Source organism: Mirounga leonina, unplaced genomic scaffold (assembly GCF_011800145.1).
Source record: "Mirounga leonina isolate KUSES-001 unplaced genomic scaffold, KU_Mleo_1.0 Mir_127, whole genome shotgun sequence".
NCBI classification, from domain to species: domain Eukaryota; kingdom Metazoa; phylum Chordata; class Mammalia; order Carnivora; family Phocidae; genus Mirounga; species Mirounga leonina.
Genome location: NW_023270316.1, coordinates 55,214,326 through 55,241,527, shown reverse-complemented (window position 1 = coordinate 55,241,527; position 27,202 = coordinate 55,214,326). Strand labels below are relative to the sequence as shown.

The 27,202-nt window shown below is 37.4% G+C and overlaps 3 protein-coding genes across 3 annotated transcripts in view; 2 read left to right on the top strand and 1 right to left on the bottom strand.

Moving 5' to 3' along the window:
* Window positions 1–27,202, bottom strand: part of GTF2F2 (general transcription factor IIF subunit 2) — a 148,436-nt gene that overhangs the window by 57,756 nt on the left and 63,478 nt on the right. The window contains exon 5 of the mRNA XM_035003342.1: window positions 6,595–6,676. Within this exon, the coding sequence (XP_034859233.1) occupies window positions 6,595–6,676 (82 nt within the window). The remainder of the gene's footprint in view (window positions 1–6,594; window positions 6,677–27,202) is intronic.
* On the top strand, window positions 13,691–14,832 carry LOC118009412 (homeobox protein NANOG-like). The gene has a single exon (XM_035003340.1). The coding sequence runs from the start codon at window positions 13,968–13,970 to the stop codon at window positions 14,787–14,789; it is 822 nt and encodes a 273-aa protein (XP_034859231.1). The 5' UTR covers window positions 13,691–13,967; the 3' UTR covers window positions 14,790–14,832.
* KCTD4 (potassium channel tetramerization domain containing 4) lies at window positions 21,674–23,285 on the top strand. Its single transcript, XM_035003341.1, has one exon. It carries the CDS (start codon window positions 21,862–21,864, stop codon window positions 22,639–22,641), a length of 780 nt encoding a protein of 259 aa, XP_034859232.1. The 5' UTR covers window positions 21,674–21,861; the 3' UTR covers window positions 22,642–23,285.

Below are 27,202 nucleotides of genomic sequence, written 5' to 3'. Positions count from 1 at the left end.
TTATGTGGGTCAATAAATTTCTTATATTTTTAAGCCAGTCTGCACTGGGTTTTCTGGTACCTGAAAATGAAAGTATCCTAACAGTATCCTGATACAAGTATATTAATCATTAACCTCAATATTCACCAAAAACTGTTTCAAATGAGACTACCAGAAAGCTAAAAACTAATATTACATTTCCCTGGTCATGAAATTATCTTTATAGAATTCTGAGTTGCTGCTATGACCTCAAATTTTATTGAGCATTAATAGAAAATGGCTTTTAATAAAACTATTTTTAGCTTATTACTGATTTTCTGTTTAATAAACTTCATATAAAAATTTACGTGAAAACATTAACACAGCACCATTGTATGCCCAACTTTGGGTGGCTTCTGGGAAGCACACAGTTTTGCTCAGCCATAGCAGTTTCACCTAGTCTAGAATTCCTGGTACTGTACACATTTCCTAACTGCCAGCACTCTCATTATTTGACTCTAATCTTTTAGTTCCCATTTTAAAAGGTTAGCATTTCAGTGTATCCAGGCTATTCATATTGACCTTACATCCCAATTATATCTGGGACAGTCTAGACTGCTGTCTCAGGGTGTCATCTTCTCTGTTTAGTGGCTGCTTTCTTTCCCCAAAGTATCCTGTTTTAAATGATAAATTATATGATTACCCTATCTGTCATTCATCCTGTATTTATTTTTTAAAGATTATTTATTTATTTGACAGACTGAGAGAGAGAGAACAAGCTGGGGAGAGGCAGAAGGAGAAGCAGGCTTCCCGCTAAGCAGGGAGCCCGATGCAGGACTCGATCCCAGGACCCTGGGATCATGACCTGAGCTGAAGGCAGACGCTTAAGCTGAATGAGCCACCCAGGCGCCCCATCCTGTATTTATTTTTTAAATATAAAGGGACACAGTTATAAGATAATCATCCTAATATATAAGAAAAATCACTTAAAAATAATTATTCTTTATGAAATTTATATACAGAGAAGAGTCAAAATTACAAGTACTAAATATATCCACATTCAGTGTTGTAATTGCATTGAGCAAAAATTTTATTTGCAGAAACTTCTTTGGGCCTGAATCTAGTTCACCCACATGAATCACATCACCCATAAATTACATAAAGATCTACTGAGTGAGGAAGTCCTTTTCCTCTTCCCTTATAATAACACATTCTAAGACATCTTTTACCATAATATTAAACATCAGGAATCTAGGCAGGTATAGCCTGGTAACCTCTCCCCAAGAAAGAAAGTGAATCACAACTTGCTTCCTACTATCTGGTGTCTTTGCATAGAAAAAAGACTGATTTTTCTCTTCTCCACCTTTCTACAGTCTATGTTCTGTTCCCAAAGAGAAGGGCTTTTCTTAGGTTTTTGATGAAATCCCACAAACACTGAAAAAATTAAAAATAAAAACTTTTGAGACAAGTATTTTGAGATGAGTTGGTGACATAAACATGCAGAAGTTAAAAAGCTACATATTTTCCCATTACTAGGACTTTCCTACAAGAAAACACACATTAGGGTGACTGTCTTATCTTTATGTCTCTTTATATTTTAAAGAGTACAACAGGGGCACCTGAGTGGCTCAGTCGTTAAGCGTCTGCCTTCGGCTCAGGTCATGATCCCAGGGTCCTGGGATCGAGCCCCGCATCGGGCTCCTTGCTCGGCGGGAAGCCTGCTTCTCCCTCTCCTTCTACTGCTTCCCCCCTGCTTGTGCTTTCTCACTCTCTCTGTCAAATAAATAAAATCTTTAAAAAAAAAAAAAAAAAAAAGAGTACAACATGACAGGGCACCTGGGTGGCTCAGTTGGTTGGGCGACTGCCTTTGGCTCAGGTCATGATCTCAGGGCCCTGGGATCGAGCCCCGCATCGCATCAGGCTCCCTGCTCGATGGGAAGCCTGCTTCTCCCTTTCCCACTCCCCCTGCTTGTGTTCCCTCTCTCGCTGTCTCTCTCTGTGTCAAATAAATAAAATCTTAAAAAAAAAAAAAAAAAAGAGTACAACATGAATTATAAGCGGGGTGAATGTATAATTTATCATTTGACTATTAAAAAAAGCCTCAAGGGGGCACCTGGCTGGCTCAATCGGTGCAGCGTATAACTTGATCTTGGGGTCATGAGTTCAAGCCCCATGGTGGACACAGCGATTAGTTAAAAAAAAAAAACAAACCCTCAAGATGCTTAAAGTTACACTTAATAAAACACAAATTAAATAATTTAAAAAATTTTTTAGAGAGGGAAAGGGAGGGGGAAAGGGAGAGGGATAGAATCTCAAGCAAACTCCCCACAGAGCACAGAGCCCAAAACACAGTGCTTGTTCCCAGGACCCCTGAGATCATGACCTGAGCCGAAATCAAGAGTCAGACGCTTAACCAACTGAGCCACCCATGTGCTCCATAAATTTTAATCAGTGTATCAAATGTGAGTTGATATTGAGTATATTTACATTTACCAATTCAAAATAAATTTCCTCCTAATAAAATATCATTAGATCCCACCAAATTTATAGAGATAAAGAAAAAGTAATAGAAGCAGTGCAATATTTTTTCCCTTTTGTGTTTTAGGTTTTCTTGATGAAATCCCCTGTCCCACAACCACTTAAGTAGGAGATGAGCTCATTAAGTCCTATTGATTCTATCCTCAAAACCTTGTCTTTCGTTTCCCTTCTGACTAGAACCACTTTGTTTAGTCATTTAGATATTTTGTACCTGGGGTTATTACATCAGCCTCTACCTTATCTCCCTGCATTCAGTCTTACATTATGGACAGGACGATCTACCCAAAACAGAAATCCCTTTGCTTTCCATAGAGCTTAGAATTCTTCAGTGCCTCTCCAACTGCCAAAGCACAGAGTCCAAATTTCTTTTTTTTTTTTTTTTTAAAGATTTTATTTATTTATTTGAGAGAGAGAATGAGATAGAGAGCATGAGAGGGGATAGGGTCAGAGGACGAAGCAGACTCCCTGCTGAGCAGGGAGCCCAATGCGGGACTCGATCCCGGGACTCCAGGATCATGACCTGAGCCAAAGGCAGTCGCTTAACCAACTGAGCCACCCAGGCGCCCAGGGTCCAAATTTCTTACTAAAGCATATTAAGACTCTTTAACAGATAATTTAGCCAGAATATAAAGGTCTTTAATATTTTAAACCTTATCTCCTGCCATTTATTCACTCAATAAATACTTACTGACCACCTGCTACATGTAAAAAAAAAAAAAAAGATTTATTTGAGAGAGAGAGAGAGAGCGCATTGGTGGGGGGGTGGGGGGAAGGGCAGAGTGAGAGGAAGAAGCAGACTCCCTGCCAGACAGCCAGATGCGGGGTTCATCCCAGGACCCTGAAATCATGACCTGAGCCAAAGGCAGATGCTTAACCGACTGAGCCACCCAGGCACCCTGTCATGAACTATTCTAAACACTTGGGGGGGGGGGTGTATAAGTGAACAAAATAGATGATTGTGTGCATGCACACACATATACACCAAAGAACCAACCACAGAAGTTTAACACTAGGGCAAAGCTGGCAATAAATATAAGTAAATTATATAGTCTATTAAGAGTGATATGGTCTATAAGAAAAAACAAGTATAGAAAGAAGTAGGTTGGTCAGGATAGGCCTTATTGGAAAAGCAGAATCTGAGAAGAGACTTGAAAGAGGCAAGGAGTGAGCCATGCAGTTATCTGCAGAAACGATGTTCCAGGCAGAAAAGAAAATCTGGTGTAAAGGCCCTAATATGGAAGTGCCTAGAGTGCTCAGGACTGTTGGGAGCTCAGGGTGGTTAGAGAAGAGTGAGTAAGGGGGAGTGAGGGGAGAGGAGGTAAGGATGGGGAGAAGTGGGAAGGAGTAGGAGGGTGATTACGTAGATCCCTGCAGAGAACCGGAAGGACTCGAATTTTACTGAGTAAGAAGGAAGCACTGCACATGACCGGCGAGCAGAGGAATGGCATGACGTAACAGATTTCAGAAGAACTGCTCTGACTGCTGTGCTGGCAGCAGACTGGAGTGGGGCAGGGACAGAAGCAGGAATGCTGCTAGGAGGCTGCTGCAGTGACCTAGGTGAGACTTCATGGAGGATCACAGGGGTGGTGAGAAATGGTCACACTGTAGATGTGTAATACTTTCAAGGTACAGTCAGTAAGATTTTTCTGACACATTGGATGTGAGTGTGAGAGAGGACTCAAGAATGTCACCAAGATTTCTGGACTAAGAAAACAGGAGAACAGAGTTTGTACTAACTCAGATGAGAAAGACCACTGGTACAGCCGTTTTGGGGGAAAGCCTGGGAGAACAGTTTTTCATATATTTAAAATGTCTCTTGGACATTCAACCAGGTTTTTGAATATACAAGTTTGGAGCTCAAAACAGAGGTCTAGACTGGAGCTTCTGTTTGCTCTGCCTCAAACAAATCCCGCATTCCAGGCTCGCAGAGCTACACAGAGGTCCCCAGTGTCTTCCCCAAGTCTTTATGCGTGCATATCTCTCTCTGTTTAAAGTGTTCTTACTCCTGTCTTTTTCCACTTGGTCAAAAAAAATCTCAGGGCTCATGACATGTCACGGATCATCTATTTTATGAAACTCACATGATTATCATTCTCCTGAATCACACTGTTTCCTTAAGTCACTTAAGTAACTGAAATATGTAATGGCTGGTCTCTTAGCACATTCAAAAGACTAAACATTTTTTTTATCTTTTGGTAAGAAAAAAAAGCAGCCATTTCATTAACACAACAGGCAACTTGCCTAATCTCATCATCAGAAATCTGCAGAAACCTTTAAAGAAAATTAGGACCACAAAAAAAGATCTTGGCAAGTAGCTCAATAACCAGATTTTGCATTTTGCAATTTCAGTGGTTATTTGAAGAAGGTAAGTCTTCAAAAACACACATTGTATGATCAACTTTATAGGCTAAACATGAAGAGAGAAACACCTCCTGACTGTGTTCCAAAGTTATTTTCAGTTATAAAAAATTTTCATTTTGATTATCATCCTTTTCCTTGCCCTGGGAAGCCATTTAAATGAGAAGAATTACTGGACAAGAAAAGAGTCTTTTTGTTTCCTTCCTGAGAGACACACTCTAATCTAACTGAGAAAGGGGGGAAATTAAAAAGATGATGTGACATTAGAGAGGATCCAGCTCAAGCAGCCACTTTTTTTTTTTTTTAAGATCTATTAATTAATTTTGGTGGGGGAGAGCATGTGCACATGCATGGCGGGGGAAGAGGGGCAGAGAGAAAGGGAGAGAGAATCTTTAAGCAGACTCCATGCTGAGTGGGGAGCCTGACGTGGAGCTCGATCGCATGACCCTGAGATTACCGTGGAAACCAAGAGCTGGATGCTTAACTAACTGTACCACCCAGGTGCCTCTCAAGCAGCCACTTCTATCTATGAGAACACTGATATCCAGGCAGGCTACTGCTACCACCTGAACAGTGTGTTCCCCATTATGAACCCTGTATAGGTATAATCCACTAAAATGTAAGTTCCACGAGGGCAGAGAGTTTTGCCTGTTTTGTTCACTACTCTTTCACACAGTTAAGTGCTGAGTGAATGAACAAACTTGTAATTCTGAAGTACATAGGGTTGAAATACATTCAATATAAAGTATAAAACAAGGGGTGCCTGGCTGGCTCAGTCGATAGGGCACGTGACTCTTGATCATGGGGCTGTGAGTTCGAGCCCCACAGGGGGTGTAGAGTTTACTTAAAATAAAACATTTTTAAAAAGCCTTTCCTCAGGCTTTAAATAAAGTGCTCTTTTAAAGTCATAAAATTTGGAGTATCAAGAATTTGCAATCATCAAATTAATTACAAAATGCTGACCATGTACAACAGTGGGGGAGGAGAGACCTTATGTGAAATCTCTAACAAAGTATTAAGTTTATAAAAAGTTCTCTGTATATCAAGAGAAAAGGATGATATTCTAGCAACTATACTTGCTTTATACTGTAGAGTATTTTAGAAATGTTCATTATGGGAAAATTACAGCCTTTAAAAATAAAATAGTACAAATACCTTATTACAGGTCTTTAAAAAATCAGGATCTATAAAGATGATTAGAAAAAGAAGTATAAAAAGTTTGACTACAGGTTTTAATAAGAGAGTAACTTCAAACATCCCAAATAAACAGGCCAGGTTCTGAAAGTTCCCTTGCCAAAGAAACTCTTGGGTTTTTTTTTTCTTTTAATTGAAGTATAACTGACATATACCATTATATTAGTTTCAGGTATACAACATAATGATTTGAAATATATATACATTGCAAAATGATCACCGTAATAAGTCTAGTTAACATCTGTAACCATATTTACAAATTTTCTTCTTGTGATGAGAACTTTTACGATCTATTCTCTTAGCAACTTTCAAATATGCAAAACAATAATATTAATTATAATCACCATGCCGTACATTATATTCCCGGGACTTATTTATTTTATAACTAGAAGTTTGTTCTTACTTAGTTTTAAAACAAAACAGCCTTTGAAGAAAACACTTGCAACATAACCACAGTTTTCATACAGTTAATAAACAATCTAATACATGCATTTCAATCCCCAAAAGGAATTATCAGGTATTATTTTAAAGTTAAAGAACACTAACCTCTTTAATCTCATGTAGTTTTCACTGGCAGCAGGTCGGCATTCAGCTCTTTGTACCACTATTCCTTCCAATGAAAGTTTATCTTGAATGGAAAAGAAAAAAAAATGAACAAATATATTCAGAGATAACACTGATCATTTTCAAGAATTTACTATGACATATGAGCCATAGTAGTAATGATCAGAATTAAATGTAATAATAAAAATCAAGGAAACTTATAAGTTTATAGTAGCATCATTGGTCAGAATAGAGAAAAACCTTACTCTTGGCTAGTGAAAAAACTGAGCTTGTTAAGTTTGTTTACTGGGCTGCTGCAGCCCCTTGCCAATAACAACTTTTATATACTATCTCTTCCTAAAGAGGGTGGCCTAATAGGGCATAAAGTCAAATTTCAAAAATTTGAAGGGAGTGGAGACTACATATCTTTAGCAGAGAAGTAACTTCTGAAAACCCAGCTAGTCTAACCCACTAAAATCAAAGATAATATATATCTGTATGTGTGTGTGAGCACACACACACATATGTATGCAAATAAAATACTAGGATACACTGTGACTAGAATAGCTAGTCTAGAAAATACTATAAACTGGGCAGGTCATTGTCTAGGCTCTACTGTGTACCACTTCTGCCTGCTAGTTGCTCTGACTTCTATTTTCCAGCAGATTTATTAACTTGGGTATGTCCAAATTAGAACTTTAACTGCTATGGATATTTGTCCAAACAGAAGGGCAATTTTTCCTACCATTAGTAAGAATTCTTATGGTGACCCTGACACAAAATTCAAGAGAAACCAAAAAGGTAAACAAAAGTTAGCACTTACTACATGACTACTAGGCACGAAACATTGTGGTAAAGTCACTTTACAGACCTTATTTTGACAGTACATATATTATCCCATGATGGCACCAGCTTTCCTATAGTCTGGAAATGTACAACTATGGTTAGGAAGCTATGGTTCAGTCTTAATTCCATGAGAATTCACCCAGGTTTTGAGAAGAGATTCAGGAAATCCTTTGGCTCATCAGCAATGCATTTATGACTCATCTCTTCAGGGCGAACGACTTCGTGCATTCCCCTAACATTAACTAAGTGCCTACTATGTAAAGGGCACCATTTAAGCATTTGGAATCAAAGATGAGTAAGACATGGTACTCTTTTCAAGAAGCATACAGTTTGTGTGTGTTGTGGGGGGGATACAGATAAACAGATAAATGGACCAAAATGCAGAGTGCAATAGTACCACACCCACATGATTTATATTAGAAAATCTTCCTAATGGTTACTGTTCTTGATTTTGTCTCTAAAGTCCAGGAGACCCCTTACTGTAGCCCCTAACTGTGAATGCATGGGTAATCCAATAGTTGAAGAATCCCTCAATGCAACATACGCAACTTATCTCAAGTACATGCTATCAGAGGTCTGGAAAAAGCAATGATGAGAAGCATGCCTACCTTATACCAAAATGTCAGGAAGGAAACAAAGCCATAATTATTTTATATTAAATTTAAATGTCTAAAAATAATTTCATCTTGTTAATCAATTTAGTAAGATTGAGATTAAAATTTGACTTTCCCAAATCTTGTATTTGAGTTTGCCTTTCCACTGAAGCTGAAAGTTCTATCTAGAAAAATTATTGTCATAACAATAGCAAGATATGTATAAAGTATCTTAAATGCATGAGAAAGTCCTCTATTAAAACATAAATTAATCCTTTTTAAAGAACTAAACAAACTTAGAATACCATACCATCCCTGAAAATAATTTACTTATATATCCAGGTGTTTCGTTGAATACTAAAAGACCTATCTGTTAATACCATCTGTGAATGTTTCCCCACTTATTTAAAGCAGTATCTACTTCATGAAGATAGGTTGAATTTAATTTTTAGTTAAAGGATTCTTCTGTCAATGTTCTCCATATAATACCTAAAAGAGTAAGAAGTTTCCAAAGCACCTGCCTATATCAACTTGGCCACTACTCTCATCACTATTCTTCAATCAAGGCCACTCTCACAAAGCAATAAAATTCACTTCTCCAAACCATAATTTCCTGTCCATGACATTCCCTTTTCAAACCTAAAATAGCTTTCCAATGCTTCTCAAGTGAAAGAAAAGTCATAATCATCTGCAATGAATTTTCCCACTGATTGGCTGCTCTTAAATAACGCCACATCTCTGTTAGCTCATTCCCCTTCTCCTTTTAAATAAATTTTAAAAAGCCAATTTACTTATGATAAAGCCTCCTATTCAAGATTTAAAGCCTTCACACACTTTTTAAAGCCTCATCGGAAAATGTTTTCATATTCTTTCCACTAATCATGCTTCTTTTCTTCTTCAAAACGTTGCTTAAGATTTCAGGGGAAAGGTATTAAATACTGCATTACACCTTAAAGGCATCTGAAAGCACCCATTTGCACACCACTGCTGTTTATTACAGAGCATATTCATTAATAGGGAACTCTCACTTAAAAGCACTTTGTTGGCCACAAACACTTGAAACACATCAGGAAGAACAAAGATGAATACAACATGGCTCCCATCCTTAAGGAGTACAGAGTCTAGTGCAGCCATTTAAATGATTTCTGTGACAGAGATTCTTAAAAAGTACTGAGGGCCCCCACAGAGCTTTTAGGTGGGTTCGGATCTCTTGCTATTTATCATCTTAGGAAATAAAACTAAGAAATGTTTAGGAAATCAGAACTGAAAAAGGCAAAAAGGCTTGGTATTATTATGAATAATAGTTTTGATTTTACAGATCCCTTGAAAAGGTCTCAGGAATCCCTCTACCCAAAAGTGTCCAGATCACGTTTTGAGAGCTGCTGGTCTAGCAGGAAGCTATGACAGGTATATAAATCATTTTAATACACTAGAATCACTTTTAATAGACCTCTGCTTACCCCACTTCTAGATTACCAATGCTCTCAAGTCCCCTCTTTTGAATACAGTGACAGATGCCCATAGCTTGCCCATAGTGGGTAGTTAGGTTCATCTCTAGTACTCCCACACACTTCTGCTCTAACTATATTAGAACTTGTTTATGCTAGTTTTACTGTTAGTAATTATGCAATTTGATTATATATATATATATTTTTTTCAATTTGATTATATATTATATAATCCCATTAATTATGAGTACTGGGGAAGGAGATGTTTCTACGAAAACCAGGTTTAATGCTTTGGCAAGACTTAATATAAAAGTAAGTTGCTAAAAAAAAACGGTCAAAGTAGGTACTGGAGAGATAACAGGAGACTAGAAGAGAAACATAAAAGTCTAGAAGGATTCTGCATTCGTGTTGTTTCTGTGTCTAAATTCTTGCTCCTTTCTAAGAAGCCAAAATTGTAAATCTAGATTATGCGTTGAATTTTCTCGAGAAAGCAGATGCTCAATCAGCATATTATACTGAAATCAAAGGCCTTATCCTACACGTACACTGGTAGCTAAATGTACATCTTAACTCTTAAGGTAAAATGTTTAAGGCAGTAGGAATGCATATTAATATCATTTTATGATTCTCGACTTTGAATCTACCTGACAGACTACTGGTCCTTCCCTATGGGCTGTGGGACTCCACTGCACAAAGAAAAATTTTTTAAGGGTTATAAGACAGACACACAGGTGAGGCAGAAGGACAATGAAGGTGGTGGGAACAGAGTGAACAATGGCTTTTGTCTCCTCCCTCTTTCTCTCTGTGTGTTTATCCCTCTCTCTGAATTTCAAACTAAGGGACCCACACCAGAATTGGATTCTGGGAATTATTCCAGAATCTTTTCTAAATTTTCTCTCCCCTCCACCCCCCCTTTTTTTTGCTAGATCCATTTACTTACTGGTTTCTGTTACTTGTAACCAAAAGAATCTTAATGAGTATGAACACACACCATTGGTAATAGTATTTTATTTATCTATACCCTACCGCCTACTTTCAGAAAAAAATTGAGAGAAAATTTTAAAGGGCAAGTATACAAAACACATACCATAAAAAAAGAGTTTCTAGTTCTGATTCTGTCTCTAAATAGTGATAGCATTTTGGTGAGTCTACTTCATATCTCTCAGCATTGGCATCTACATAATGAAGTTACTGGGATATCTCAGATCTAGTTCCAATTCTTTCACTTAAAAATCTGGCCTTCTCTTCCAACTGGAGATGTTTTATCATTTCATTAGTGTTTACTTTGCACTTATATTTTCTAAAAGACTTAGATATAATTAAATTTTCTTTGAAGAGAAATTAGAAACTGTTTCTGGGAACAACAACAACAAAATGTCAAACTTCTGCTCTAAGCTAGACCTTCCTGCTCTTTATCTCAACTGAGATAGACTATGTTGAAGAAGTCAAGAAAAATAACAGGCACTTTTTACAAATTTAAGGGCATGCTTAGTTGAAACAAGTTATAGTAATAAACAAGCAGGGAGGGTATTTATTAGCATTGGCATGTAATTAATGATAGCAGGTATGTTAGGCATCAGGAAGTTATAGGCATTCATTTCCACAAGGCCAATCTGGATCCAGTTCAATGTGGAGGCCTTTAAGAACACTTCCAACTCCAGTTAAAACACAGATAAGTGGGCTAGGACCAAGATTTTGGACTGTTCCTTATGACTTTTGAAGCTACTTTCCTGGTTCTTATTTATATCACATCTGTGTCTATCGTCTGGAAAATGACTGAAGAAAAAGTATTTCCACAGAGCAGGTGAATTTAAAAGGTAAACCATTTTTAATATTCCTACTAGTTTCCAATCTTTTCATTTAAGATTTTAAATTCATGGAAGTTTTTTGCCTGTGGTTCACAGGCAAGTAAGGCCTATCAATATAAACTACTTGGCATCTTAACAAATCAGTTAGGCAAACTTGCAATCTCTTTATTATTAAGAAGGTGATCCTTATTCTATTCAAATTTGTGAACTGATGTTCTAATCTCCATTTAACCTTCAAAAATTTTAGGAATAAAAGATCATGTTCAGATTTCAGTAAGACTACAGAGTTAGGATTTGGTTATTTACCTCAAAAGTAACAAATGAGCAATCATATAAATATTCCCCAAAGTTATCTCTTTATGTAATATGTTTTCATATAATAATTCAAATTACAAATATGCCTAATATACTGGAAGTTCCCAATTCTAACCAAATACTGAAACCATATTTTGAGGACTAGACCTAAGATTTAGAAAACATCTCAACTTCCTCACTCATAGTACTACTCAACTGTTCACCTATGGACTAGAAGAAAGAAGGCTGTATTACATTCCTATACAAGGGACATTGTAATGCTGATAAAAAAGTATCTGTGAATGACAAGAGTGGTTGCCCAGGAGTAGAAAGAAAACTGGTTAGCTAAAGTACAAAATCAAAGATGAAGGCCTTGGGGCACCTGGGTGGCTCAGTCAGTTAAGCCTATCTGACTCTTGATTTCGGCTCAGGTTATGATCTCAGGGTCATGAGATCGAGCGGCATCAGGCTCCGTGCTCAGCGGGAAGTCTGCTTGAGATTCTCTCTTGCCCTCTACCCCTCCCTGCCACCCCCACTCTCTCTTTCTCTCTCAAATGATAAATAAATAAATCTTAAAAAAAAAAAAAGATGGAGGCCTTAAAGGCACAAAGGAATCTGGACCGTTCTATCAGTCTACAGAAGCCATAATAGACTTAATTAAAGAAATAACTTGGTGAATGAGCTTAAGAACAAATATTTTTGTTTTAATGTTTACAAAGCAAGTCCACAAGTTATTTATTGCTCCTCCCATACCTCAGATTACAGTGTCCTTTATGATTGTTACATCATATATATAATTAGCCAATATAAAAACCTCTTGAATACAGATGTGGGCATGACATTTTAATGTAAAAACAGACATAACCCCGAATCTCAAAGTTGCTTTCAAGAATAAGGGGCTGGATAAAACCTGGAAATAAAATACAGCTTTATAAAAAACATGAAATAATGCTGTGTTGTAATAATGGAAAAGGGCAGGAAAATCCTAATACCATAACATTTTATTTTAGTTAGACTTTCATCAAAGGGTGCAATCCAGCTTTGCCTGCTGCACTTGAAATTAGGGATAATTTAAAAACAATAGCAAAAGTGATTAAATGGATAAGAAAAACAAATCCTTCCAGGAAAGATTAAGTCTCCAAGGGAACAGACTTTCACTATAATGCTCTATTATTAAATAGTGCCAAACACTGTACTTGGTTAAGATGAGTGATACCAAGAAAGAAAAATACAGACCCTTGCACTTAGAAAGACTGCAATATATGGTTGAGGGATACAATATTAATGAAATACTTATAGACAATCCAATGGCACGTATTTTTAAATCAACTAATATGATTCAAGTTTCATTAATTTCAGCTTCAGTAACTCCTGTTCTCTTCACTATGTTTAATTGGTAACAGTAGTGATGCCATACACTAGTTTAGTTCTTTATGAATTTCAAGATACTTTGTTAAGTATCCTCAGAACTACAGGGTAGAAATTATGTCCCCACCACTAAGAACTCCTCTAAGTTCCCTTTCCCAAACTCATTGATTTCCTTACTATGGTGGTTCTTCAACTCTGCTTGATCATTAGAATCACCTGGGGAGCTTTTTAAAAACTACTGGGCCCAAAGCCAGAGATTCTATTCTAATTGGCTTGTGAGGAGGGCAAGAGATGGTGGTGTTTTTATGTCAGTAGATAATTCTAATATGCAGTAGCCAGAGTTTAAAACTGCTGCCCTAATATTGTTCCTCACCTACAGGGCCTCTTTCTTCCTCTCCCTGCATCTCTATTATAATTTTATTTTCTGGTGGTATGAAGATAGTAGAGCTCAGAGAACTGCTCAAATATATATATATTTTTTAAAGATTTTATTTATTTATTCATGAAAGACAGAGAGAGAGAGAGAGAGAGGCAGAGGGAGAAGCAGGCTCCCAAGGAGCAGGGAGCCCGATGTGGGACTCGATCCCAGGACCCTGGGATCATGACCTCAGCCGAAAGCAGACGCTTAACCATCTGAGCCACCCAGGCGCCCACTGCTCAAATATTTCATCAACTCTAAGACAGCAACAGCTATAATACACATTATTTTATATGCCACTAAAACAAACCACTGGCATGATTTTAAGATGTAAGATTTTAGAAATGTTAGGGTGCCCGGGTGGCTCAGTCATTAAGCGTCTGCCTTCAGCTCAGGTCATGATCCCAGGGTCCTGGGATCGAGTCCCACCTCGGGCTCCCTGCTCGGCAGGAAGCTTGCTTTTCCTTCTCCTACTCCCCCCGCTTGTGTTTCTGCTCTCACTATCTTTCTCTCTATCAAATAAATAAATAAAATCTTTAAAAAAAAGCTGCCCCTATGCCCGCCTGGCCCCGAAGCACCCAGTTCTAGGGACTCTTCTCCAATGCCTGAGATTTACGGGCCTGAAGAAAATTATGCATCCCTGCAAATGTCATCTGCTGAGACACCCCACGCGGAGACCGTCTCTCCTCTTCCTTCGTCCATGGATTTGCTTGTTCAGGACAGCCCCGACTCCTCCACCAGTCCCAGGGTAAAACCACCACCCACTTCTGAAGAGGAGAGAACAGTGAGGAAGGAAGATACGGCCCAGGGCAAGAAACAGAAGATCAGGACCATGTTCTCTCAGACCCAACTCTATGTCCTCAATGATCGATTTCAGAGACAGAAATACCTCAGTCTCCAGCAGATGCAAGAACTTTCCAACATTCTGAACCTTAGCTATAAGCAGGTGAAGACCTGGTTCCAGAATCAGAGAATGAAATGTAAGAGGTGGCAGAAAAACCACTGGCCAAAGAAGAGCAAGAGTAATAGCACACCAACCGCAGAATACCCAGGTTTCTATTCCTACCACCAGGGATACCTGAGGAACACTTCCGGAAACCTTCCGATATGGAGCAACCAGACCTGGAATAACCCGAATTGGAGCAACCAGACCTGGAACAGCCAGTCTTGGAGCAACCACTCCTGGGCCAGTCAGACCTGGTGCCCCCAAGCCTGGAACAATCAGCTCCAGAACTGTGGAGAGGAATCTCTGCAGCCCCAGATCCAGTTCCAGCAAAATTCCATCAGTGATTTGGAGTCCATCTTAGAAACTTCTGGGGAAAGCCATAGTGTAATACAACAATCTGCTAAGTATTTTAGTACCCAGCAAATAATGGATTTGTTCCCAAATTACTCTGTGAACATACAGCCTGAAGATGTGTGACGATGAGTATATTATTCGATCTCAGTTTGGGTGGTGGCTGTTATCTCCTAGGCTTTGTCTTTTAGATCCTATATATCTCTGCCTCGATATTCTGTTTTTCATTATTCTTACTGTGTCCATTGAGGGGGTACGATGGGAGTCAAAGAGGTTTCAGTAGCGTTGGCTCTATGGACAACATGATAAAAGGTGTTTCTCGCTATAGATAACTAGATACAATACTAATGTGGATATCTTTAGGCTCTAGAATCTAACCTCAAGAATAGGAAGTGAAGATACAAAGTGTGATGAAGGATAATTTGTATTTTCTGAGATTGTGAGGCTTTTCTTGTTAATAACCTCTAACGGTGAAGGGTTAAGCTATAATGTGCTTCACTGACTTCCTCTGTCCCTTGTGATGTTTTACTAGAACTGTTAATTTGTTCATTATTCTAGTATTTGTAGAAAGATGTTTTGTATTTTAATGTGTCATGATAATAGTACCAGTTTGGCTGATTGGTTTATAGGTTTAAGTACAAATAAATAAAATACACACTTAAAAAAAAAAAACTTAAAAAAAAAAGATTTTAGAAATGTTAGATGGGGGCGCCTGGGTGGCTCAGATGGTTAAGCGTCTGCCTTCGGCTCAGGTCATGATCCCAGAGTCCTGGGATCGAGTCCCGCATCGGGCTCCCTGCTCCGTGGGAAGTCTGCTTCTCCCTCTGCCTCTCTCTCTCTGTCTCTCATGAATAAATAAATAAAATCTTTAAAAACAAACAAAAAAAAGAAATGTTAGATGGGAAAAAATGTGCAACATGGAAGACTTCTCCATCCCTAATTTACAATCACTGTACTCTCTAAGAAACTGCATTTGCTCGTATGAACCATCATATCCTGTCCTACTGTTCAGGCCCCCCTCTCTTTCCTCCACACCATCTCACCAATAAAGACACAAGAGGATCTAAAGAAAAAAAGGATAAAAAAAGGAATGGTGAGTGGTAGAAGACAGCATTTAGGAACAGAGACTTTTTTGGTCACGGATGTCTTTTCTTTTTTTTACAGATTTGTTCATTTGAGAGAGAGAGTGTGTACAAGCAAGGGGAAAAGGTAGAGAGAGAGGGACAGAATCTTCAGCAGACTCCCCACCGAGCGGGGAGCCTGACAGGGGGCTCCATCCCACAACCCTGAGATCATGACCTGAGCCAAAATCAAGAGTTGAACGCTTAGCCCACTGAGCCACCCAGGCACCCCTGGTCACTGATTTCATAAAATATTACCTTTACAAGTTTTCAAAGTCATGTCCCTCATTTTGAGATTGTAGACAGTGGTTATTAACATTTTAAAAATATCTTCTTCCCAAAGAGAAGGCAAAATTCCATTTTGCCAAACAGCACTATAAAAATGAGTTCTATACAATAATATAATTTCAATGTTCATTTGATGGCTCATGAAAATGCTTTTTGCTCATCTGGTTACAAAAGAATTTTCCAGTGAATAATAATGCATAGGCTACACTTCAAAAAAGAGAAAATTCACTTTAAAAAACTTAAATGACTTCTGCTTATGCAATTATAAAACACTGCTTTCCCTGAAACACTTATCTCTCAAAGTATACTTAAAATATAAATTAATAGGATTTGTAAGTTGTTTTCAAAGTCATCTCTGTAATTAATGAAAAGCAAAGAAATGTGGGATGGAATTTTGCTTGAAGTTCTTCTTTATTCTGGCATTTTTATTTGTGCTCCTTTTAATACATAGTTTTTATTCTTTTCTATACTCACAAATGAGGCTTAAAGGTTTGCCAATATAGCAAAGATTCCTGGGCTTCTCTGAAGACTCAGTTCAGCACTACAAAACATTCACAAACATATTTATCTGACTAGAATTACCTATCCACATCACCTTCCTATCAGAGGTTATATCCAATGATTCCTAGGGGGATTCATGCACCCTGCATAGTTGGTTAGATACTGTGGCCAATCAGCTCCATAAGGCAGGGGAGGCAGCACTTGTATTAGTACAATCCCAGTACCAGACAACATCTAATGCAGATGATTTTGTATTTCGAAACTAAACTAAACTTTTGGCATTCAAACAGAATTAGATTAACGTGGAAAAATCCTTGATTCTTAAAATGTTAATACATTACATTGTAGTTTATTTTTATTTTCAATTAACTTTTATTTTTTAACACAGAGGCTAAAGTAAAAGTCATAGCTGAATATCGAAACAAATGTTTCTCATATTAAATGCTATTAACAGAAGACTATGAAAAAGAGGTAAGCCACACATTAAAAAAGAGAAACTTAGCTTGTGAAAGCCACAGTTCAAAGCAAGGAGGCATCAGAGGACATAAAAGTAAGATGGCCAAGGGTTAACCAGATTTGGGAACATGAACAGATTAAGCTATCATCATGGAGTCAGGTAGAGGCGGGCATCATATTCAAGTGAGAAAGAAAGACCCAGATCAATAAGCTTGAAAAAATGTGGCAAAGTCCAGGACACAGAGTCCCAGATTTAAGTAAAAACTGACAGCAGCTGCACTAGCTGTAGTTGCTTTTACTTTCTTTCTAAGGTAATAGGAACTAATCTTTTTTAGAAGATAGGCAGAACACATGGAGGTAAAATCAACCAAAAAGATCTGGTATAGGTGGAGACTGTGGAGGCAGAAGCACAATGTTCCTATTTTATTTTATTTTTTTAAGATTTTATTTATTTGAGAGTGAGCGAGAGAAGGGTGTGTGGAGAACACGAGTTGGGGGAGGGGCAGAGGGAGAGGGAGAAGCAGACTCCCTGCAGAGCAGGGAGCCCAAGGTGGGGCTCCATCTCAGGACCCTGGGATCATGACCTGAGCCAAAGGCAGACGCTTAACCGACTGAGCCACCCAGGTGTCCCCAATGTTATTTTAAAGGCAGCTCCTAAGACCAACCCTTTTCCTTGAAAAGGAATGTTTGAATTTCATAGAGGAGTGATATGTTGAGCTTGAAGGGGGATCATCAAATCTTATATCTTCCAACCAAGAGAGATTACCTTCTTGGTGAGGTTCTACTTCCTTTCATGGCATATAAATGGAGCAAGCATATATTATGATGACATCCTGTGTCAATCATGGCAATGACAATGACCTCATTTTCCATCAGGAGCTGGTAGATAAGATGGAAACTCCTCCCACTGGCCTGGAGTAAGTTCTGCCTAATGCAGGTAGTGGAGGATTTAGCATCATCATATTAGTGGAAGATTTTGCTAGAATTTGATTAGGCATTGGCCCTAACTAATGGATTGACTTATACCAAGAACGTAACAATGGTACTATTCAAATCCTCAAAGTTGGCTAAAGGGCTCTTTTATTTGTGTGATTATAGATGTTTAAGATAAAGGTGCTCTAATTCTAATAAAGGTCTAGGATGCTGAGTGAAAACAGGGCCCCCCTACTCTTAAAAAACAAAAAACAAAAAACCTTCTGTCTGCAAAGGAGACGCAATCCTCAAGTCTAGCGGTCAAGTGGATCTAAGTGAGCTAATCTTTGACATGTGGGTTAAGCCTTTTTAAAAAAAAAAAAGATTTTATATATTTGAGACAGAGAGAGCGAGCATGAGCAGGGGAGAGGCAGAGGGCGGGGGAGAAGCAGGTTCCCTGCCGAGTCAGGAGCCAGACATGGGGCTCGATCCCAGGACCCCGGGATCATGACCTGAGCCAAAGGCAGATGCTTAACCATCTGAGCCACCCAGGCGCCCCTGGGTTAAGCCTTTTGCTGAAACTGTTGAACTGATTAACTGCAGTTTATATCTGCAGCAACGTGGAGAAAGACGATCACACCACGTTTTCCCTGGCATAGGTACTAAAGCATGATTTTTATAGTCTTAGGGCTATGTGGATCTGACTGACAATGTCCAGGACAAGCTTTCCCCACCCTCCACCCACCCAAGCAGGCAAATACAAACTTAGAATAGAACAGAATAAAGAAACAACGTGGCGAGCGCCTGGGTGGCTCAGTCGTTAAGCGTCTGCCTTCGGCTCAGGTCATGATCCCAGTGTCCTGGGATCGAGTCCCACATCGGGCTCCCTGCTCTGCGGGAAGCCTGCTTCTCCCTCTCCCACTCCCCCTGCTTGTGTTCCTGCTCTCGCTATGTCTCTCTCTGTCAAAAAAATAAATAAAATCTTTAAAAAAAAAAAAAAAAGAAACAACATGGCTTTCTTGTAAGGGGCAGGTGTACCACAACAGGCAGCAGTGATAACAAGCCCCTGCCACTTCTGTAAGATGCAGTCATGTTACTTTAAAGGGGATGATGTGGAGTAACGGGGATAAAGTGAGGCCTACCGGAGCCATTCTTCTTTTTCTAAGACTGCAAGTTGGGGGCAGCAGGACACAAAAGAAAAGTGCGATGGATTCCTATCAACTTCTAGTCAGGCACCAAGACAAAGCCTCTGTTACACTCTTGTTGCCTGGCCATGGGGGTGGCAAACGAATCATACATGTCAGGTGTGCGGAAGCCAAGAACACCAGAGTGAAGCCTAGAGTGAGAAACAAGGGTCAGGGGCACACACGGGTGGTTCAGAGTCTGTCAAGGCAAGCCAGCAGAAACAAAGAATAAAAATCAGGGAGCAGAAGCCAGAAGTGAGTTAGCAAGGGTAAGGCAGCCTTGGACTGATGACTGTAGAGGCAGCAGTCCAACCTGCAGCAGCCCTGCCTCACCTTCCCATCCTGGGAAAGCCCATCTTCTGGCAGCACTAGCTTTATTTCCCCATGACGGCTTCTACAAACGGGCCAAACAGGACGTAAGGAAGGCCTAGTATTACATGGTATTCTACTACATCACTTGATTTAAACACACAAAACCTGGGTTCCATCACTATACTAGTTATGTTCTATTGATTCTGATGTTCATAAAGTTCATTTAAAGAGGACTAGGCCTATCAATGAAATTATTATGCCTTTGTTGATTCTGCTTATAACATGGTGCAGTGGCTATAAACATATGAACCCCATGCACTTCCAAAGTTGTACCAAAAAAATATATTCAATATTTAAGTCTGATCCATAGAAAAAGACTTGAATCCAAAACAACACAATCAACACACACATGAAACTGTTAGAATATGGGGCTCCTGGGTGGCTCAGTGGGTTAAGTGTCTGCCTTTGGCTCAGGTCATGATCCTGTCGGGCTCTTTGCTCAGTGGGGAGCCTGCTTCTCCCTCTCCCTCTGCCTGCCGCTCCCCTTGCTTGTGCTTGCTCTCTGATGAATAAAATAAAATCTTAAAAAAAGAGAAACCGAATATAAGAGTAAACTCTTCTTAAAAGATACAGGACTGAGAGGAAGGTTTAGTTCAAGTGCTGGCTTACCATTAACAAGCTGTAAAGTTCTAGATAAAATACTAAATAAAACTCTCTAGAGTGTAATTTTATTTTTGGTAAAATGAGAAGGTTGAATTTTATGGTTTCTAAGCAAAAACTCAGCTCTAAAAATGTTTATGCATTAGATTTCTAGTTTAATTTCAATGGACTTTTGATAATCTCAATGATCAAGATATTACCTGCTATAATTAAGGATATCATTTTTTATATCTGAAGAAAATCTAACATTGTTTAGAGAAAATACAAGGTAATAAGCATTTTTAGAAGACTCTGCTCCATTATTTCCACCAACATACAGTTGAATAATTTAAAAATACCTTTAATGTAATAGAAGTCAATTTAATATTAAATCTAATTTAATTCTGATAATAATGTAGTTCCTCAGAATAATTTAGCAGATAGACCAGTCAAATAATAGTGTACAGGGGAAAATGTTCACATTTCTTACCACTGGGCCTTTAAACTCTAGAAATAAAAGCTCAGATCTCTAAAATGCTTTGGAAGGCAAGTTACAAGGGAAGGAGGAAAGGAAAAAAAAAAAAAGAAAGAAATGGGAAAAACACCAGACTCAACACTGTTCCAGTTCCCAAGTTTAAAAAAAAGCTGTCTTTGGCCCTTTCTCTTGCCTTTTGTGAACACTGGGCGGGGAAGGGCGGGGGAGAGACCAACAATAATGAAAAAAAACAAACAGTGAAATTTACCATGACACTGTTTTATAGAAGGTATTCTGAATCTTTTATCTTCTGAAACACATGCACGTGTGTGAAAGCACGCACGCACACATGCACGTGCACACGCGTACACACGCAGTTACAGTATTTCCTACAGCAGCCCAAGTCTTTGTTCAGCACTGGAGCAGCTTTAGGGCAAAAGAAGCTTATGAATTTTCCATAGGAAATCTTAACCAAAAAGAAATGTAAATGATTACTGCAAAGCCTGTATATTTGATGTTTTCCCTTTAGGGTAATAAATAAATAAATAAATAAATAAATAAATAAATAAACTAATTAATTAACACATTAATTAATTCTCTTCTGTTAAAGGGCTTTAAGAAAATTTCTTCTCACATGCTAAAAATCCCCAAATCAGAATTACATGCAAATTCAATTAAATTCAAGTGCAATATCACAAATAACAGGTTTAAATATTCTCACTTGGGTCTCTAAAATGACTACACCACTGTGAAATATGTGACTTTTTATAGGAGAAAAGATTCTATACACCTACTTCCTTTCTCTTTAGATTTCCTGTTTATGATTTACTTTAAAAGATGATACTAATTCAATATACATTACTCTCCAAAAGTTAACAATATTATTCAATATTAAGCTTGCCTGATTGAGCAATAACTTTAAAGACATTTAGAAATGGAAACACACTCAAACTCAGCTGGAGAATTAAATGTTTGTAATTGCTTAACTGCTAAGAGGAAATTCAGTTTATTCTGAGTAACTTTTATTATTTCAAAGAATATACATGAAAATCTCTAAACAACAAATTCCTTCCCCCATACAGTTAAATGCAAATTATCTTTTTTTTTTTCCCCGTCTTACTCCAGAAAGCTCCCGCACACATAGCTGATACGCCACCTACTGCAAAACCGAGCTGACAGCGCAGGCGGCGCTGCCCGCATTTCCATTCCATCACCAGGCTGGGGCTGAATAAAGGCGTGCTTGTGTGGTAGTGTTTCTTTTTTAAAAATCTCAAAGCCAAGAAGAACAGGCTGAAATAGCATTTTCAAAAATGGAGCGTAAAATAAACAGAAGAGAAAAAGAAAAGGAGTATGAAGGGAAACACAACAGCTTGGAAGATGCTGAACGAGGAAAGAACTGCAAATCCACACTGATGACCCTCAACGTTGGTGGATATTTATACATTACTCAAAAACAAACACTGACCAAGTACCCAGACACTTTCCTTGAAGGTATAGTAAATGGAAAAATCCTCTGCCCGTTTGATGCTGATGGTCATTATTTCATAGACAGGGATGGACTCCTCTTCAGGCATGTCCTAAACTTCCTACGAAATGGAGAACTTCTACTGCCCGAAGGGTTTCGAGAAAATCAACTTCTTGCACAAGAAGCAGAATTCTTTCAGCTCAAGGGACTGGCGGAGGAAGTGAAATCCAGGTGGGAAAAAGAACAGCTAACACCCAGAGAGACTACTTTCTTGGAAATAACAGATAACCATGATCGCTCACAAGGACTGAGAATTTTCTGTAATGCTCCTGATTTCATATCAAAAATCAAATCTCGCATTGTTCTGGTGTCCAAAAGCAGGCTGGATGGATTTCCAGAGGAGTTTTCAATATCATCAAATATCATTCAATTTAAATACTTCATAAAGTCTGAAAATGGCACTCGACTTGTACTAAAGGAAGACAACACCTTTGTCTGTACCCTGGAAACTCTTAAGTTTGAGGCTATAATGATGGCCTTAAAGTGTGGTTTTAGACTGCTGACCAGCCTGGATTGTTCCAAAGGGTCAATTGTTCACAGCGATGCACTTCATTTTATCAAGTAATTACCTGTGTCGTGTCATGAACAAAGGCAACAAGCATGCAGCCAGCAAGCTTCGGAAAACCACAGCATCAAAGGCATCCCGAATAACGTGTGCCGGGCTAGCTCCGTACTCAGAGCCCTGCTGCTAATCAATTACTGTGAGCTAACGGTATGTAAATTCTATCGCTAAAGATGTCCTTCTCAAGGGTGTTCCTGCTGATCAGACTCTTATAATGAAAACAATGATGTTCTACATATTGTAAATAAAAACTGAATGCTTTTGCTATTTGTTTATTTCTCCTGAAGCTGTCTTTCAATCAGAATGTCTTGGGTACTTGCACAATGAACAAGCATGTACATTATCTATGATTCATTTAAGTAAATGGTAATAAAATATGTTAAGGGGCTATAAGATTTAAAATCTTTTCTATAAAACTACAAAGAAACTGAACTGGTAAAAATTAACTACTGAGAGCAAAAGAAATGTGCAGATGTACTAAGAGCTATAGTGAAACCAAATGTAATTGTAAGAAGGTATTAAAGTTATTGATTTAATTTTAAAGGCAGGCACCAAAAGCTTATTCATCTGTATTTCATACTAGAATTATAGCTGAATTGACATATTGCTGAACATTCCTAGAAAACTGCGTAATGACAATAAAATAAATAAAAGCACTACTAGCTTCTTTGCTTGTATTAATAGTTACAATAAAAAGTTACATGTATCACTTTCAAAACAAAGAGTACCACTTGATGATTTCACACAGTACTATGCATTGATGTAGTCAACTGGCAGGCTACAGTAACCCTCGCTGGTCTTGCAAGTGACAAAAATCAGTAAATTCATTTCTTTGCAGGCTGAGCTCCAACACAGCATGGATAACTTAGCCTTAACAGCTTATGTGGTATCAAAATAATAAAGGAGTTCATTTTCAGAACCATCCTATGAATCCATTTTTCAAGCTCAAAAATACTAAATGAGCATCACTAAACATTGTTCTTATGAAACAACTTTATTCTTTTCAATACCTATTTTGATGCAAATCTCAAACTCACTGAGTTGTGTTAATTTCTTTAACCTCATGGTAAATAGGAAGTTGTAATTTATTTTGGCTTCTCAATGAAATAATGCAGAAACTTAGCTCTAAATATGAGTACATTTCTTCCCTCCCAAAGAGCAGCTAAATAATTTCTATGCCTCTCATTTTCTTTAGCTTCTAAGAATAAATTATATCTTAAATTTGCTCCTTTAAAATCTAACCATTAAAACAGGTAACTAAATCTTAATCTTAATAAATTTAAATCCTAACTGAGGTTACATAAATTAGCATATATGCCAAAAGTTTGCTCACACGTTAAAAACTTAGAATAAATTAGCAGCAAAACTAATATTCATTCTCAGAACTCTGACTTTCACTTACAAAATCAAAGGTAATGCAAAAGTTGGCTGCACATACTAAAGGAAATATTTTAAAATCTATTATACAAAAAAGTCCTTTAAAAAACCCACATAAAAAAAAAAAACAAAACCAAAATTCCATATTAACCACACAGTCTTCTTTTATGTATAATGGGGAAAATGTTTCTAATAAAACATCAAATTATCTCTTATGTGCTTTAACATGGCTTAATCAGGCTTTAAAGGAACTATGAAAATGGAAAAATATAGTAAAATCTACTTCAGAACAGTTCACTGTAATTGAACTGTTTACATACCTCTCCAGCTTGTGAGTTGACTTTTCCTTGGCATTTGGACTTTGGTAATGAAAAAAATAAGAATGATTTAATGTCAGAGCAAGATTTTCTCTAACAAGATTTCATTACAGATAATGAAAATAGCCCTGACATATCTTTTTACAGGAGATATCACTGAACAAATCTCCTTCGAGGTAGTGTAAGTTTTTGCATGAATTCACAAAAAGAGAATTTAACTGTCGTAACAAATTATTACCAATGGAAACTACTACTTAAAGAAATCTGTCATTCATTTTAATGTATGTCTCTAAAAGAAATCATAGCTGGATGCATTTAACTCATCCTCACACTCTTGATAGATCATAATATTCTAAAACAATTTAATAATCTAGAAGGATATTTGACTAGATTAATTACTCTTGTATAACTCTTTATACATGTACCTTTTTAAATTCAGTTAGTTGCATTTGAATTTACATAGCCAAGTGCATAAATACTGTGTTGTTAAGTATGCAGAAAATATCATTTTCAATTTTCCCATTTCTTAAAATATTTAGAAATACTTTCCATTAAAAAAGACTCAAGAAATCATACAAAATGCCAACCATAAGTCAGAGTGATGTTGTCATATTTTTCTTTGCAGTCAATGAAGAATTTCTTCCTTAAAATTCTTCTCACGGAAATTCTCATTATTCTCATTGCTTTACAGAATAAATCAAAGTGACTCTTAATCTTCTTTTTCAAAAGAAAAGTAATAAAAAAATAGTTTACTTGCCACAAGCCAAACATACATACTCCTGTATTTGGAATTATCCCATGCAATGCCTCTAGCGCGGTCTTTAAAATACAAAAAAAAACAAAAAACAAAAAACAAAAAATAAAAATACAGTGTACTATATTTCTAAAATGTATATGGCTGTGTGCAGAGCAAATGAAACACTTACTGAGACTTTGCAAGTAAGAAAAGATGACTACCATCCCAGACTGAAGCTAATAATACTAATGAAGCTTGTTATTTTTTTTAAAAGAAATTTGTTCATAGTTCAATTGCTATTTTAAAGAGGATATTAAAAAGTAACGCTTATTGTTTCATTACATGCCTGATATCAACACTATGAATATACGTGATCTCAATTAATCCTCACAATGACCCTAAGAAAGGTGCTATAATTCTTTCCTTCTTTCAGGTGAAGAAACAGAGACTTACGAGGGCTAAGAACCTAAGGTCATACAGTTATTAAGAGGTAAAAGTGGAACCAAGACTTGAAACCCAGGTATACTAGCTCCAGAGCCAGCAGGAACTGTGTCTGCTTTTGCCAGCCACTGACATCTCTAACACTTAGAACCTGGCATAAAACAGGCGTTCATGAAGTATGTGCTGAATACACAGGGCCAAAACCCAGGTTTGCCTCACTTGATAAAATCTCACAACGCAGGTACTCGTAAATGTTGAGTGACAAACTGAACTATGGGAAAGCAAATAATATTTTTAATGTCATGTTGGGTCATTTAAAGAACATGAGATGAATCATCTCACAAGAGTAAAGGGTATCCCAAATTTGTCTATTAGTAAATCTAGATTTTCATCAAGTTTGCGGAAAAGGAGGTTAACTTTTTAGGACTTGTACAGTCTGCAGAATGGACATATTATGAAGAAAAAATACGGCACACATGAGCACTGGAGTCAGACCTGGATTCAAATCCAATTAACCTCCACTAACCTGCTTACATGATGTAAGCAAGATTCTGAACTTCTTTGAACTTCAATATCCTCATAACAAAATGGAGATAATGATTAGTTGACACACCTTTTATAAGACTTAAATGAAATTCTAAATTATACATAAAGTGCCTCACCCACTACAGACTTTCAATAAGCACTGGTTATTATCTTATCCAGTATAAAGATATTTTCATGACATAACCATGAATACCATGCACAAAAAGGCACATTTACATTAATTAGGCTTTCAACTCAGACATGAACAGAATGCAGAACTTTTAACAAATGCACGCTTAATACTTTGATGAATACTATAAATACAAGAATACACTTTAGATTGCTACAGGCCAACACAGTTTTCATTTGTATTGGTTTAAAAATACATATGGTGAGTTTCCTGGGACTTTTATATTCTATCTTCATTTACAAAATCTACAAGAACAAAATAATCATTGCAGCTGTTTCATCAGCAGTATAAAACCAGTCAGCAGTAATATATGTGATAACACAATCTTAGAGATACCCCTATCTAATAAATTCTGGTTAAATGTCTTGAACTGCAATGATGTCAGTCAAGGTTAAAATTAGAGCATCTGAATCATAATTATCCTTCCTAATAAAGCAGAGATGTAACATGGACTATCCAAAACAACATGTAACTTAGAAATTATTTGTATTTAGCTCTGAAATATATATGGCTACTTCCTCAGCAGATTGGTCTTCCTAATTGTATTTTGCTTAAGCTAATACTAAAATTAATTTGCTTCTGTTAACAAGCATCACGGGAGTGGTGATAAAGAAAAGTGTGCTGGGCAGAGGGAAACATCTAGGATGAAATTTTAAATTTACCTAAAATAATTTATGAAAAGGTGACGGTGTTCCTACTTCTTGATCAAAACACGCAATGGTTCAAGAGTTTCTCTCAAACAAAAATCACTGATATAAATCTCATAAGCTGCTATAAATGACCTCCATTTAATTAAAAATTTTCAACAATGCAAAAAAAAAATACAATGTTAACGATATTGAATGTGGAACCTCTAGTTTTATTTAGATCACTATTTCAGAAAAAAATACTGAATTGGATATGAAAGAGTGAGGCAATCATAATGCACTTCTTTATTACAGGTCTTAAAAAACTGTTCCCTACCATAAAGTATAACAG